This window comes from Tachypleus tridentatus, chromosome 6, assembly GCF_004210375.1.
Source record: "Tachypleus tridentatus isolate NWPU-2018 chromosome 6, ASM421037v1, whole genome shotgun sequence".
NCBI classification, from domain to species: domain Eukaryota; kingdom Metazoa; phylum Arthropoda; class Merostomata; order Xiphosura; family Limulidae; genus Tachypleus; species Tachypleus tridentatus.
The window spans coordinates 77045265-77060610 of record NC_134830.1 but is presented as its reverse complement, the minus strand read 5'-3'; the positions used below and the strand labels follow the sequence as shown (position 1 = coordinate 77060610).

Here is a 15346-nt window from a genome sequence, read left to right as displayed (position 1 = left end):
TTAAAAGTAACATGGATTTCCATTGTACATTTATTGTAGTGCCTATGTTTGTTTCTGCATAGTTTTTGTTGTTGGTTTTTTTCTTTTTTTTTTTTTTTTGCATGTGACGTTTTTCTTGGCTTGTATTGTGCAAGTCCCATGTGTTCTCGAAACTTGTAAAGAATTCTTGAATGTGACAATCAACAATATTTGTTTACGAAAACGCGCTGGATCATTGGTATATAAAAACTGATGCGCCGAGAGACAGTTACTATTATTGAACAGTTGTAATCAATGTGCTATAATCCTTGAAAGCTGTAATTGTGATTAACGACTATTAATCGAAAAACTACACAAATTGACCATGAACATTTATAGATTTCGAACATTACACACCGTTCAACTTTAGTGAATTAACTTCGAGCCTTATTATTTCTACGAGGACATTAAATATCTTCCTCGGCAAGAAATAAACTTGTAACATGGTTGGGGTCAACCGTACCGGCCAGCTTTAAAAAGATGCGTGACAACATCAACTCAGAATTAATTCTGCTATTCGTGAACCTGGATCGTCGATAAAATATTCGGTTCTAGACGGATATAAGACTCAGTATTGTTTGTAAGTTTGTAAAACTACTGAATATAAATCATTATTTGTAATACCTTTTAGAAATAACCGCCATTATAAATTGTGTTTTTATATCAAAATATATTTGTGTTAGAAAAAGAAAATTGTGTGTATCAATCTTGTGGGCAAATTCAAATTTCCGATTATTTGAAACAGTGATATGTAACGTATGTAACATAATAAATCAGAGACTCGTCCAAAATAATATATTATACATAACACATTTTGTTTGTGAATTAGGCCTATCTGTTGATGCCCTTATAGAATGTATTTTAAAAGAAATAAAACTTCCCCCTTTTTTGTTAAATGCTCAGGACTTTTCAATACTTTTAGAAAATTTTTAAAAAAGACCCCCACAAGAAAAAACGCTAAAAGCCATTATAACACTTGTGTAAGTAGAATAATTATTTTCACGTAAATAAAACAGGTACCAACAGAATTTCAAATTCAAAATGACAACACTTGCACGAAAGAATGTCGAAAATTTGCTTACAAACAAAAAAAGAAGAGGCAGAAAGAAACAGAACATTAAAATAAAAGTAGAAAGAACCAGTTTTTTGTTTGTTTGTTTTGGAATTTCGCACAAAGCTACTCGAGGGCTATCTGTGCTAGCCGTCCCTAATTTAGCAGTGTAAGACTAGAGGGAAGGCAGCTAGTCATCACCACCCACCGCCAACTCTTGGGCTACTCTTTTACCAACGAATAGTGGGATTGATCGTAACATTATAATGCCCCCACGGCTGAAAGGGCGAGCATGTTTGGCGCGACCGGGATGCGAACCCGCGACCCTCAGATTACGAGTCGCACGCTTGGCCATGCCGGGCCCAGAAAGAAACAGAAACTTAAAAAAAGGAGATGGAAAACTAAAGCCCATAAGAAATTAAAAAAAAAAACTTGAACCAACAGGTAATGTGTTTGTTTTCTTATAGCAAAGCCACATTGGCCAATCTGCGGAGTTCACCGAAGGGAATCGAACCCCTGATTTTAGCAAAGTAAACCTGTAGACTTACCGCTCTTCTAGCGGGGGACACAAGAGGTAATAAATGGAAATTTAAGAAGAATCACAATAAGGATATATAGTAAAACCTGTCTAAACCGAAATCGAATGGGATTGAGTAAAATTTCCGGCTTAGACAGTGAACATGCATTTACTTAATTATATATAATTTTTGAGCGGAACATTATACTTGCTTGACTCAAGGGAAGTAAGACGTTTGTGAATAAAGTTATTATACTGTTTATGCTATATTTATTAAAATAAGAACAAAAATAGGCATTCAAAATATACATAAGTACACAAAATTTTAATTAAACTTATTTGAAGAAAGTGTCCAAAGAAAGTGTTTCGTTTTTTTAATGGGCCTTCTTATGCGGTTAAAAGAGAACGCTAATTCTACGGCCTTTATATGAAGTTCATTTTTCCCCTTCATGTTTGCATACAATTTGATAGCGTTAACATAACTTAACACTTGCGATGAAGTAGGAATTTTTATTTCCTCACTATCTTTCCAATCTTCAATTCATCTTCTGAATCTCTCACATTGTTACCATCTTGCGATTCTATTATAGATTTTAAATCAATTTCATCAGTTTCTATTAAAACATTCTTGTCAACATCCACAAAACTTTCCGCGTTCACAGAATCATCTGCATCAGTCTTCTCAATCAGTTTGTATTCCACTCGAATCGTTACAACAAACAACTTCTCCACAATCTCCGCCATTATCAAGAAAAAGTCCACAGTTTCGAAAGCACTTTATTACGTATTCATCTTTTACGCATCCGATTGAATGAGTTAAAAATGCAATTGCATCTAACACGTCAATTTTCATGGTAATTTCAGATGATCTCTTACAGTCGTCCATGTTTGCAATAATATACTGAAGCATCAATTTTCTGATGTTGTGCATGGAGGTAGAAAGACTAAACAAACACTTGAAAGCTGAACTTTTGGGTGACAAGTTGCATTATCTTGGAAATGTAGAATATTCCTATTTCCTTGTTCCATTCTTTTGTTTAATTTGTTCAAAAATGCCTCAAATATATACACTTGTTATCCACGCTTTATTATTCGTTTTCCATTCCACAGGAAGTTGATTCTTCCTTAAATTTTTGAAAGAGAACGGATTTTCACTTTTACCTATTACCTATTGTTAATCTAGTTTTCCACGGCAAATGCGACCAAAAATACAGTCAATCGTTCTTTCGAATAACAACCTCCGAATAACTTACTGAAACAAAATGTCCGAGAATTTATTAATATTTAGAGAAATTATTAATTAAACAAGAATTTATTAATATTTAAATAAATTATTAATTAAACAAGAATTTATTAATATTTAATCAAAAACATTTTTTCCGCCTTACTTAGGTTCTAATCCCACTTGTTGATAGATGAGGTAGATGAAAGATAGTTTTTCCGTCCGCGTTACGCAGGTTCCGCCATATAGAGGGCCTTTTATCTTAAAATAATTCTGCAAAATTTTGATATTCCGGCTTGTATTAAATTAAAGCCAACACAAAAGGAATTATTAAAGATGTACAGCGGAATCATAAAAAAATAAGAATAGAAAACGATACTTACGAAACTCAAAATGAAAGAAGTAAACCATAAAACCGAGGATGTTTTAATTGCAGCTTCAAAACGCATAATACCAGGAAATGTAAACAAAATCCTTTAATCAGAGATCTGCTTACTCAAGATGAAGGATGTAAGCCATAGGGAAAGGGATTTTGAGAAAACTATTTTTAAAGGAACAAATATATGTCTCATTGGTTTTATTTAAGAGAAACATTGCAGCATGTTGATCGACTATTTCTGCACCTATAATTATTTGACTCGATCTAGCAATAAAAGGCAGAAAACTGCCTCCTCTTGAGATGAAGTAAGAATATGGATTTATGAGAATAGCAAGTTGACACATATTTCAAGCAAGAGGAAAATTAAGAGTAATGTTCACCATGGGAAGCTTCACATCGTAGGGAGAGGGCATAGTTGGAGCTTACTTCGTACGGAAACACCAATGTAACGTTTTGTTAGCTTTAAATAGCTACAAAGTTTATGATGAACGAGAAGTATGTATGCATTATATTACACTTACACTACTAGAAATTGTACTTCAAATAACTACAAAGATAGATGTACGTGATAATGAAAACAGCGTATATAGAGTAAAATAGAGCAGAATATGGAATAATATATGGTCCAAGCCGAAAGTTATCGGCTGTAATTGCCTTTGGAAGTACATCAACGGGAGAATAGATAATTTCATAATTTCTCTGAATACTTCACCAGAAGTAAGTCGCCCTGCTGATAAACACGAGATTGCTGTTGAGACCTCGTTCAGAGTGCCACTAAAGATGGAGCCGCAGATGGATTCCCTCGACCAAGTACCTTAAAATAACTCCTCCAGTGACAAAACAGCAAGTAGCAGTAAAGAGAAATCATATCATCTTCGTATCATAACTCAAGAAAAATAAAACAACCAAAAATATTTTATGGCAGGATAGTATAAATAGTATTATTTGTTTGTTTATTTTACAGCAAAGCCACAATGGGCCATCTGCTGTGTCTTACGCAGATAATCGAACCCTGAATTTTAGTATTGTAAGTCCATAGACTTATCGCTACCCCATCGCATTACATTTAAATACTGCGAATCAGTAAATACCAAAATAGTGATTTGTTGATTAAAATTACGATTGTAGTTTGCGTTTTCTTAACTTCACTATTAATTCAACGAATGTGCTGTTGGATGTATTTTTGTCAATGTTTTCAATAGTAAAGAGAGAATATATTGCTAATTATTAAACCTAAATTAAGTATATAATTTTATTTCTATATTAGGACTAATCAGAGAATTTCACAATTCAGAACGGAGATATGAACTGTGTTCCACTATTTTAATTTAGACGTTTTATACTGCTTGCTAGGAGGAGTTTTAGCTTGACACATCGTGTAACACTGATAAATTTTATCAGCATTTAGATTTGCCATGGCAGCTCACTTTTTTTCACATTTTGTGTAAAATATTGTTATAATATAAAAAGCCAAAACGTTGGTCAGTCAGTTAGTCAGTGAGCTAATTACTTAATTAGTGAATCTGTTTAGATTGTGCCATAGATATGATAGAATATATTAACAAGTGACTGTTCAGTTTTGTTGAGTTAGGTCTATTACTTCGTTAAATGGACTGAACATTGCATTATTTTAACGAAATGATAAAAAATAACCTGTCGAACGTTAGAAATGTTGGAAATCTTTTCTTAGTATTTGAAATGGTTAGTTGTACTTGGCTTAACCAAATGTTTGCATTGCCTAAAATTATTTAATAAGAAACATTGTTCCAACAAAGTCTCAATACTACTTTACATAACCAAGAAACAAATATGTATGCAAGACAGTTATATTCCACTTAAATATATCATGTACTCTATAATGTCTACATTTTGTTAAAACCTACTAGTACTGTTTAATATTCTTCATTGTAATACTCGCGTTATACATATTATGTTTCTAAATTCAAATGAAGCTTTAACAGTTAGATTACTATAATTATATTCACAGATTATGCAAATAATTTATTTTAAGGTAAATGAAATGAAAGTGGCGCCGAGAAGAAAATTCAAGAATATTTTAATATTTACCTCTTACTTCAAAAAGCCACAAAAACATTACGTTTTAAAAGAGGCAAACCAGAATATTATACGTGACTTTACAGTAACTTTATTTTTAAAATTAATTTTGTTAATGGAAGACTAGAAAGGCATGGCTCATTTCAAAGGCTTTCTGAAGAAACACAGTCAAACTTTGTTTTTTCAGACAAATAAACTGAGACCTTTATGTAAAAAACTACATATTTAAAATATCATGCGAGAACAACGAACAAATTAACTGCGGTTATGAAACAAAATTAAATACTGCGTAATTTCAGTGCATAAAAAAATAATGTTCCCATCCGAGAAATGTCTAATAAATTTTAACACTTTCTTTCTTTATCTGGTCAACAAAATATAACAGGTTAGGATTATGCAAACATGCTCATTGGACGATAGCTAAATCTAATTTTTTTTTCCTATAAGTAGTAAACCTATAACAATAAAGTGTAAATTAATTTTTATGCTTGAAAATTCATGATTTTATGTTATTATACATAATAATTGTTTCATCTGTTGAATACAAAATTATAGAAAAGATAAAGAAAGAAACTTGAACTTGAAAGTATATGCACAACTTTCTTAAAAACAACTAATGTAGTTAGTTAAGGTCTAGAAGCTAAGGCGCTCGAAATCCTGTCATCTAACACGCTCGCCATTTCAGCTGTAGGGGTGTTATAATGTAATGGTCAATCCAAACAATTTGTTGGTAAAAGACTAGCCCAAGAGTCGGCTAGCTGCTTTCCCTCTAGTCTGTTAATGTTAAATTAGGGGTAGCTCGTCGTTGGTTATACTTTATAATTTAAAGCAGAAAATAAAATACGTTTTAATACAAGAATCTGACAGACAGTGTAAAAACAAAAAACACGTGAAAGTATAACTATAATGTAAATATATTGAATTCGAATTACTGTAAAACCATGCTCAATTTGTTCAGTTGTTCGTACATTATTACTTTTGTTTTTCAGCTTCACCTCAATTTGATTTGCCATACAAGAGTCAAACAGTACAAAAAAATGAAAATATAGTTATGACTTGTACCGCTAGAGGAGAACAACCAATGAAAATCATATGGAAAAAGGATAAAAATGAATTAAACCATTTAAAGAACATACGGTAACTTTTATGTATTTCAATTACTTTATCTTTATTTATTTTATCTTTTCATTGTAATAATTTCTATGTTACATTTATGCTAAAATAAATCTTGTATAAGCTAGAAAACTCCCATCATTTGTTTGTTTTTATAACATTAACATAAACTTACTCAATAATCGAACTTCAATTTAACCAATGAAGTAGGAAGACAACTTGTATATTATAACTATTTTATTTCTATGCCAGATTCTAGTTGTAGTACTAAAATACACTAATAATAATTTTATAATCGAAGCAGAATAGATATAAGTGCTTTGAGAAATAATAAAACATAAAAAAGACAGATTTTGTGCTAAGGTGTTTTGTCAGATATTTTTGTGCAAAATTTTCAACATTAATTTTCCTTTATAACAATCATATATGTGTGTATAGAAATTAAATAAATGCATTTAAATGAATTTAAATAAGTAAACAAAATCATATTTTAAGCCAAAACAAAATTATACAATTATGCAATAAATATATACACCGTTAATATGTATATTACCATAAACTGTATTCTATTATTTCTTTGCTTGAAATCAAAGCTATAAAATTAACTATTTGTGCTCTGTCAGTCGCAATAATTGAACCTATAATTTTAGCCTTATAAGCATTTAAACATATCACTAAATTGTATGAAAATATTAAACTGCCTTATTTTAAAAGGTTTCTGATTAAAGAACATAGTGAAGAAGGAAAGAAGACATCGACGCTCAGTATTTCCAAAGCCTTAAGGCAAGACTCTCACCTCTACTCTTGCTTTGCTTCCAACGAGTTTGGAGAAGATGAGACAAACATTCAGTTAATTGTACAAGGTAAGCTGCGTTAATGTATTTGTATTCAAATTTAAATGTTCAAGTTACTAACTTATTCATAACTGGTCACGCAAAAACTCACAGGATGAGTAACTTTACCAGATATTTTAAAACAATACTATTACACTTACATCCGAATGCAATCACTATCATTTCATTAACAGCAACAAATCATCATGATAATAAAATGTTACCTAGGCAATTAATACAATCCATCAAACGTTTTAACCAGTTCACATTTAGAACATGACAACGTATATTAAATTCTGTTTGTGTTATATTGTATTACAAATAATTATATGGACTCTTTGCTTATAAACTTAGAGTTTGAATTAGCATTATACTACATACTATATCTATTTAAGCATATGAGATAAACCTTACGTCACTTATATCAATTGTTATCTTCAGATTTATAAGGTCGCTAAAAGAACACTAGCAAATTACATCTACGAAAGTCCATGAAGAAAGCATTAAGTATTGAAACTGAAAAGTAAAAGAGGATAAAGTATCTGTTAGCTCATGAACAACATTATTACGTTTACAATTTTTGGGCGATGATATACAAAATGTTATCTGCACATAGCCGTTCATAATTTTCAGCTGAGAGACCATAGGGAAAGCAGATAGTCAACTGCACATAGCATTAACACTTAAAGTACTCTTTTCAGATTCAACATTGAGATGCAACCGTCTCTTTTATTGCACATTGAGGCACCGAAATTATGAGCGCATTTTTAAGACAAGGGGTCACAAACGGTGAATCCTCAAATTCACACACCGGGAACATTCACTAGCTACATCGTAATGCCCGGCCCTGTGATTCAAAACGTATTACAATATCTTAAATGTGTTTATGATAAGCAAAATTAAAGAATCAGCAGAATAATAAGTAAAACTGAAATATACAATAAAATTCAAATTAAGAGTAAAAATATGAAAAGTGGCAAAAGAACAAAACATAATATTGTTGTTTAGAATTAAGCACAAAGCTATACAATAGGCTATCTGTGCTCTACCCATCACGGGTATTGAAACCAGGTTTCAGCAAACATACCGCTGAGCCACTGGGGGGCATAAAACATGATTATAAATATATTTAAAATGTTTAAAAATTAAAAAATAAAAACTGGTCAACCTGTTTAATAAGGTTTTTTGTGTTTTTTTGTTTTTTTATCATTAGTGCAATTCTACACAATGGTCTATATGCCTTATGTCTACCACGTGGAATGAAACCCAAGAAGGCTCATCATGGCCAGGTGGTTAAGGCGCTTACCTCGTAATCTGAGAGTTGCAGGTTTGAATCCCTATCACACCAAACATACTCGACCCTTTCAGCCGTGGGAACGTTATAATATTATGGTCATACCCTACTATTCGTTGGTAAAAGAGGAACCCTAAGAGTTGGCAGTGGATAGTAATGACCAGCTGCTTTCCTTCTAGTCTTATACTGTTAAATTAGGGACGGCTAGCGCAGATAGCCCTCGTGTAGTTTTGGGCGAAATTCAGAAAGAAACAAATCTAAGATTGTAGCGGAACACTAAGAAACCTTATTCGTTTAGCTGCAACAAATACGTATAATACATTTTAGTGTAAACGTTTCTTATGGTCGCCATAAGAGTTTACAAATTAACTTTACATGCGCATTGAGCAAAGAATATATAAGCTTGAATTTTACTTTTATGTAAATCCCTTAATTACTGTTCTTCTATATAAATATTTGTTACAAAGTCCAGACAAGTTTATTTCCATCTAATTCGAAACATTTTCTATGAAAGTAAACTTACTTTAATGTATTTCAGTAATTCATGCCAAAATAGCTTTTAATCTTCTTTTACAATTTTCATCCCACAAGCTGAGGTTCACGACTTTCTTTATGATATAAATTAATCTAATTCTGTGTCCATGATTTAAAGTAATAAAGATATTGTTTGTTTGTTTTCTATTTTGGCTTATGTAATCAATAAAAGTTAATTATCTTCTTCAGATGATTTTATTTCAGTCATTTGCATTCGTGCCTTATGAATTAATGTTAGTAAAAAAAAACACGTACATGACCTATTGCTATTACTCAGTTTGCGTTGCTTTATAATTGAAGAGGCTAATCGCACATATTAATAAGACTAACAGAAACAAATAAAAATGTTTGTATTCATTTCAAGAGAACATTTATATATACATATATACAGAACAATTAAACGCAATTTTAAATGTCTCTTTCAAAGACCACAATTTTTGATCGCTACTTAAGACAAAAGATGACATAAATATATACCGAACGGAATCTTAGAAAAATGGTAGGACTTGTAGGAAGTATGCATAGTAACTTGGTGCAGTCAAGACGGTTTGTTTGTTTGTTTGTTTTTTGAATTTCGCACAAAGCTACTCGAGGGCTATCTGTGCTAGCCGTCCCTAATTTCGCAGTGTAAGACTAGAGGGAAGGCAGGTAGTCCTCACCACCCACCGCCAACTCTTGGGCTACTCTTTTACCAACAAATAGTGGGATTGACCGTCACATTATAACGCCCCCACGGCTGAAGGGGCTAGCATGCTTGACGAGACGGGGATGCGAACCCGCGACCCTCGGATTACGAGTCGCACGCCTTAACGCGCTTGGCCATACCGGGCCTGTCAAGATGGTAATCAAGTATACAGATTTTTTTATAAGTTATACACTGTACGTTATAATCGAATATTAATTCAATGCAATCTAATGACATTAAATGGAGGTTAAACTGGAATATAATGTACCAGAACGGTGTTCCACCGCTTGATGGTTCAAGATCTTCTGATTAAAAGAAAAATGCATTTTCCCTTTATAGTCTTGAAGTATCGATAAGTGAAATTCAGTATACATAGTATAACTGGTTTGCTGTTTTCATATTATCCATGCTCCGTTTACAAATAAGTTTTAAAAGTGAAATAAAAATTGTTCTTTTTAAGCAAATTTGTAATACGTGATTGCCAATTTTTTTTAAGGTTGTGTACAGGTATATTGTGTAGAATTTTCTTTGTATTTCTGATTGTTATTATAAGTTTAATGTAGCTACTATTCAACATACTCTTGACATCTTCAATAACCATAATTACGTCTTAAGAGATATTCCAGTAATATATTTTTGTTAATATTGTTACACAATGAGCTACCTGTGCTCTGCACACAAGGGGTATCGAAACCCGATTTCTAGCGTTGTAAGTTCATAAACATACTGCTATGCCACTTGTGGGGGGTAATATTTATATTAAGGAGGAAGACCTGCTTTGATTTAGAAATTAATCGTTTCTTTGATTTTATTTCAATTTAATATCAGTATTTCCTAATGTTTTTCAGAACCACCAGACCCTCCTTGGAATGTAACCGTGCTAAACGTCACAAGTAGAACAGTAACATTTTATTGGTTAAATGGCTTCAGTGGGAACAGCCAGATACTTCGCCACCTCATTCAGTACAAGCTACTTACAGGCAAGTTCTTTCCACACAGAGAACAAAGTTGATGTTATTGTTGAATAGTAATATGTAAAATTTTACAAGACATTCAAAGTAGATATATTATATAGATGTTATCATTTTGATAACAACTTTTGTAGAGGGAGCAAGGAATAATGTAACGAGAAAAACTTATCGTTATGTTTAGTTTTAACCTCGAGAACATTAATAATAAGTAATACACTATGAAACGTTTAAATCAGAAATTTGATAATAATTAAACCTTTTCAAATTCCTGATGACGAGAAAAATGTATCTCAGAACGGCTGGTTTGGGTATTAACACTTTTATTGATAAGTAGAGAACAACGTTTCGACCTTCCTAATAAATCCTAATCTATCTCTGTTAACCTGAAGATTACCTACAAACGTCGAAACATTGTTTCTCCTTATCAATAAAAGTGTTAATACCCATACCAGCCGTTCTGAGATACATAAGCATTTACAAAGTTGACGTCACTTTCATCATGACGTATATACATATATATGTGTGTGTGTGTACAGATACCCATGATTTTTTCCGTAGTTAGTTGGTTGGTTTTGAATTTCGCGCAAGGCGACGCGAAGGCTATATGTGCTAGCCGTCCCTAATTTACCAGTGTAAGATTAGAGGGAAGGCAGCTAGTCATCACCACCCACCGCCATCCCTTGGGCTACTCTTTTACCAACGAATAGCGAGATTGGCCTTAACATTGTTACGTCCCCACGGCTGAAAGGGCGAGCAGGTTCAGTATGATGAGGATTGGAACCCGCGACCCTCGGATTACGAGTCGAGTTCCTTAACCATCTGGCCATGCCAGGCCTTTTTCGTAGTTAAGCAAGCATCCTTTGTTACAATAGAAATTACCGTTCATGAAACCAACAAACGAGACAGACCTAATTTACAATATTTAATAGCTCACAATAATAATATTTTAAAGTGACAATGTTTACACAATTACTAATCTGACAGTATCTCCACAATTATAAAGCAATGATGAGAAAACCACGGAAATAGCAAAAATTAACTGACTTGGTCAGAATTAAGAATTTCTTAATAGAATATGCCTTAAAAAGTCAAATGTCACCGTCAAATATAATTCCAGTTTCTTTTCGTTTTGTACCGTCACACACAATTTCAGCTTTTCTAAAATCTCGAGCGTGATGACTATCAACAGTAAGTTAGGTTTCTACATAAGGTACTAACTTTACAACATCCTTTATAACATTTATATACTATCATAAAACTAGAAATTTCTAGAATTATTGTAAAAAACTCTCACATGAATGTAATCACATCCTCTACAGAAAGTCGATTGTAGTAAGTTCGTAAGTTCGCTGACCTCCAATCGGCATTCCAAAAAAATTCGGCACTTTATAGATTTCTAGGACTAAGCCATGAGCGATCCAAATATCCGAGAACTTTTCTGTAGTTCAGGAATATTCGATGAAAATAAATCATATTAATTACACTAAGGATTTTGTCAAGGTTTGTTTGGCTTTTAAATTCTGACCAGGTATTAAGTTCAATATTAAAACAAAAAAAAAATTACGTCTAACCATTGCAACATTATTATTTATTATTAACACTACTAAGTAAAGCCCACAAATATTAAAAGCATTTATGTAAAAAATTCTGTTTGTTTGCTTATTGTTAAACGCAAAGCTACACAACTGAGTTTCTGCCGTCTGGAAACCCGATTTTTAGCGTTATCAGCTCAGAATTACTGCTGAGTTAGACACCGAAGATTGCTTTTTGGACAAACTGTGATAAAATATTTCATAAAAGGTTTCGTGCACTTTTTTGACGTTGGTTTTGCCCCATATAGTTGTAAGACACTGTGGTTTAAACAGACTTCCGATAACCGTTTTTTATGGGAACATATAAAGTTTTTTTTTAATTTTCATTTACGCCCAAACTACCACTACAGGCTAACTGTCACCATAAACAGTTTCTACATATAATAATTTGTGAACGACAGAAACGATAAGTTATATATTTTGTTTTATCTATAATTTACAAATTTATCGCAACATTTTTCAACATTGTTGTTAATTTTTATCCATTAGATTTAGGATTTTAGATTTTAATGTTGCAAGTGCTGACACCTTTTTAGATCTGAATGAAATGCTTGTCATAAACCACAAAACTTTGTTTTGCTCTAGATTAAATGCAAATCGTTTCTAAGTACGAGATCAGAAACATTGCTGATAATGTCTCTTCATAACTGTCTTAAAGTAAGATACGCTACAGCTATCTGACAACAGATATCTTTCTTATCCACTGAAGCATGTGCAACGCACAAAATATTTCTATATATGTATTAAACTGGATTGTTCATCTATACCAAATGGTTAAAATTGATTGCCTTCTGACAGCATCAATTGTTTTACTTTGGCAACCCTATAAAAATCTCATAGATAGTTAACATTTCTAACTTATATTTTGATCACTACTTTTCTTTCGCATATCCAGATGAATTAGCTGCATGAAAAAGAAAAGCAAATTGTAATCATATACACGTTATTAAAAATTTTGAAATTGCGATATGTACTTTATTAAGCAGCCGTTAACAGATGTAAATAAAGTATCTTATGTTGCATACATACTTCAAGCGACTAACTTAATGTGGACCTATACGGAAAGTAACTATATTTTTTTAATATGCTCCTTAAGAAGCATGCGCAATGCGTATACATAACCTTTCAACGTTGATCAGTTATATATATAAATGTGTGATATTGCTTGTGTTTCAATAACAATAGTTATATAATATGTCTTTTGTTGAACATTTGCCAATCAGTGAGACAGCTGTAAGGTTAAAAAAATATAGGGTTCGATTTCTTGCGGTAAAAAGAACGCAGATAATTTAATGTGTAGCATTGCGTTAAAGACAAAATTATTGTTTGTTTTTTGCACAAAGCAACTCGAGGGATATCTGTGCTAGCCGTCCCTAATTTAGCAGTGTAAGACTAGAGGGAAGGCAGCTAGTCATCACCACCCACCGCCAACTCTTGGGCTACTCTTTTACCAACGAATAGTGGGATTGACCGTAACATTATAACGCCCCACGGCTGGGAGGGCGACCATGTTTTGGCGCGACTCGGGCGCGAACCCGCGCCCCTCAGATTACGAAGCGCACGCCTTAACGCGCTAGGCCATGCCAGGCCCAACAAAATTATTACTTGAAGTTTTTTTCTATATTCTCACCTGTTGATTACTGGCTGACTCCCCATTAAACCCATGGGAAAGGTATCGGGCTTTTGGTAGCAACATAGGGACATAAGATCGAAGAGTCGACCTCTTATTTCACTCATTCAAAAGTCAAGTTGGATGGATACCAGTATAATAGTATACGAAAGATATAATGATCTCTCGAGTGACATGAAGAAGAGAGATGTAAGAATACATCCCAGATTATTGACAACTGATACAGATGTCCATATACAAACTTTTATCCAATAATGATTTGTCTATGACTCTATTAATTGTAGTTATCCGTACATGACAATCCTTATCTCCTCAGGGTAGCAAAATGACAGAATTTGTATTAAATAAAAATTCTATACTATACAATTTATTATATATACAGGATACTTCTTGTTATGACAATAAATAAAATAGATCTGAAAATAGATTCAATACAAAAACTTTAATCAGTATATTAGATTTGTGTTTTTAACTTCTATACGATATGATGAGACATCTCAAGTTGTCAGTAGCACTTTCGCTGCATAACTTTGAAAATTTATTTTGCATTTCAGATTTGTGGTTAGATTCGGTAATGCAACTGATAATTCTTGGCTTGGGAAGTACCGCAACGCTTCAAAATCTCCAGCCAGTGACAACTTACAATATTCGTGTAATTGCTGAAAATAGTGTCGGACCCAGTGAACCCAGCAATGTCATTAATATAACTACTCAGGAAGAAGGTAAACAGAGATAATATAATGAAGAGTATGAGTCAAACAAAATTAATTGCGAATATTTCAAATCATTTTGTAAAGTTAATATATAAAAAAGAATAATATTTTAACCGTTGTAAAGATATATAATACTTATAAATATATGTATCTTTATTTTACTTCGGTTCCTTTTAAAATTTTACTAAATTGCATACCAAATAAATAATTTCATGAAAATGTATATCTTTCTGAAATTAAATATAATTTTTGTGATACTGCTTTGAAATATTTATTTCTTATACGTAGCGCCGTCTGGTGCTCCCCTTGAGGTGAAAGCCTACTCAGCTGGTTCTCAGTCTTTGAAAATTATGTGGAAGGTAAGATCATTTGTATTTTTAACTGCAATATAAATATTTGTTTCTGAGAGATATTTTGTTCGAAATATTGATATATTAAATTTTTTAATAGCCACCTGCTAAGAATTTACAGCATGGAGTTATCACCGGGTACAACATAGGTTTCCGAAAAACTAACAAAGATGAGCCTTATCAAATAAGAGACGTGACTACAGTGACGTCAACTTCTGAAGGCGGTGGCTGGCAGACAACGTATTTGACCAATCTAGATAGATTAACTAGTTATAGTGTAGTAATTCAGGCATACAATAAAGCAGGTTTTGGACCGAGGTCTAAGGAAGTCACAGCATCGACTCTAGAAACCGGTAGGCTCTCTTCGATAAACAAGAAAGGGAAGTTAT

General features: G+C 32.6%; 1 protein-coding gene across 2 annotated transcripts in view; it reads left to right on the top strand.

Moving 5' to 3' along the window:
• Positions 1 to 15346, top strand: part of LOC143252850 (cell adhesion molecule Dscam1-like) — a 133906-nt gene that overhangs the window by 94491 nt on the left and 24069 nt on the right. For both annotated transcript variants that reach the window (XM_076505622.1, XM_076505621.1), the window contains exons 13-18: positions 6232 to 6379; positions 7070 to 7218; positions 10550 to 10681; positions 14449 to 14616; positions 14896 to 14966; positions 15058 to 15310. In XM_076505622.1, the coding sequence (XP_076361737.1) occupies positions 6232 to 6379; positions 7070 to 7218; positions 10550 to 10681; positions 14449 to 14616; positions 14896 to 14966; positions 15058 to 15310 (921 nt within the window). The remainder of the gene's footprint in view (positions 1 to 6231; positions 6380 to 7069; positions 7219 to 10549; positions 10682 to 14448; positions 14617 to 14895; positions 14967 to 15057; positions 15311 to 15346) is intronic.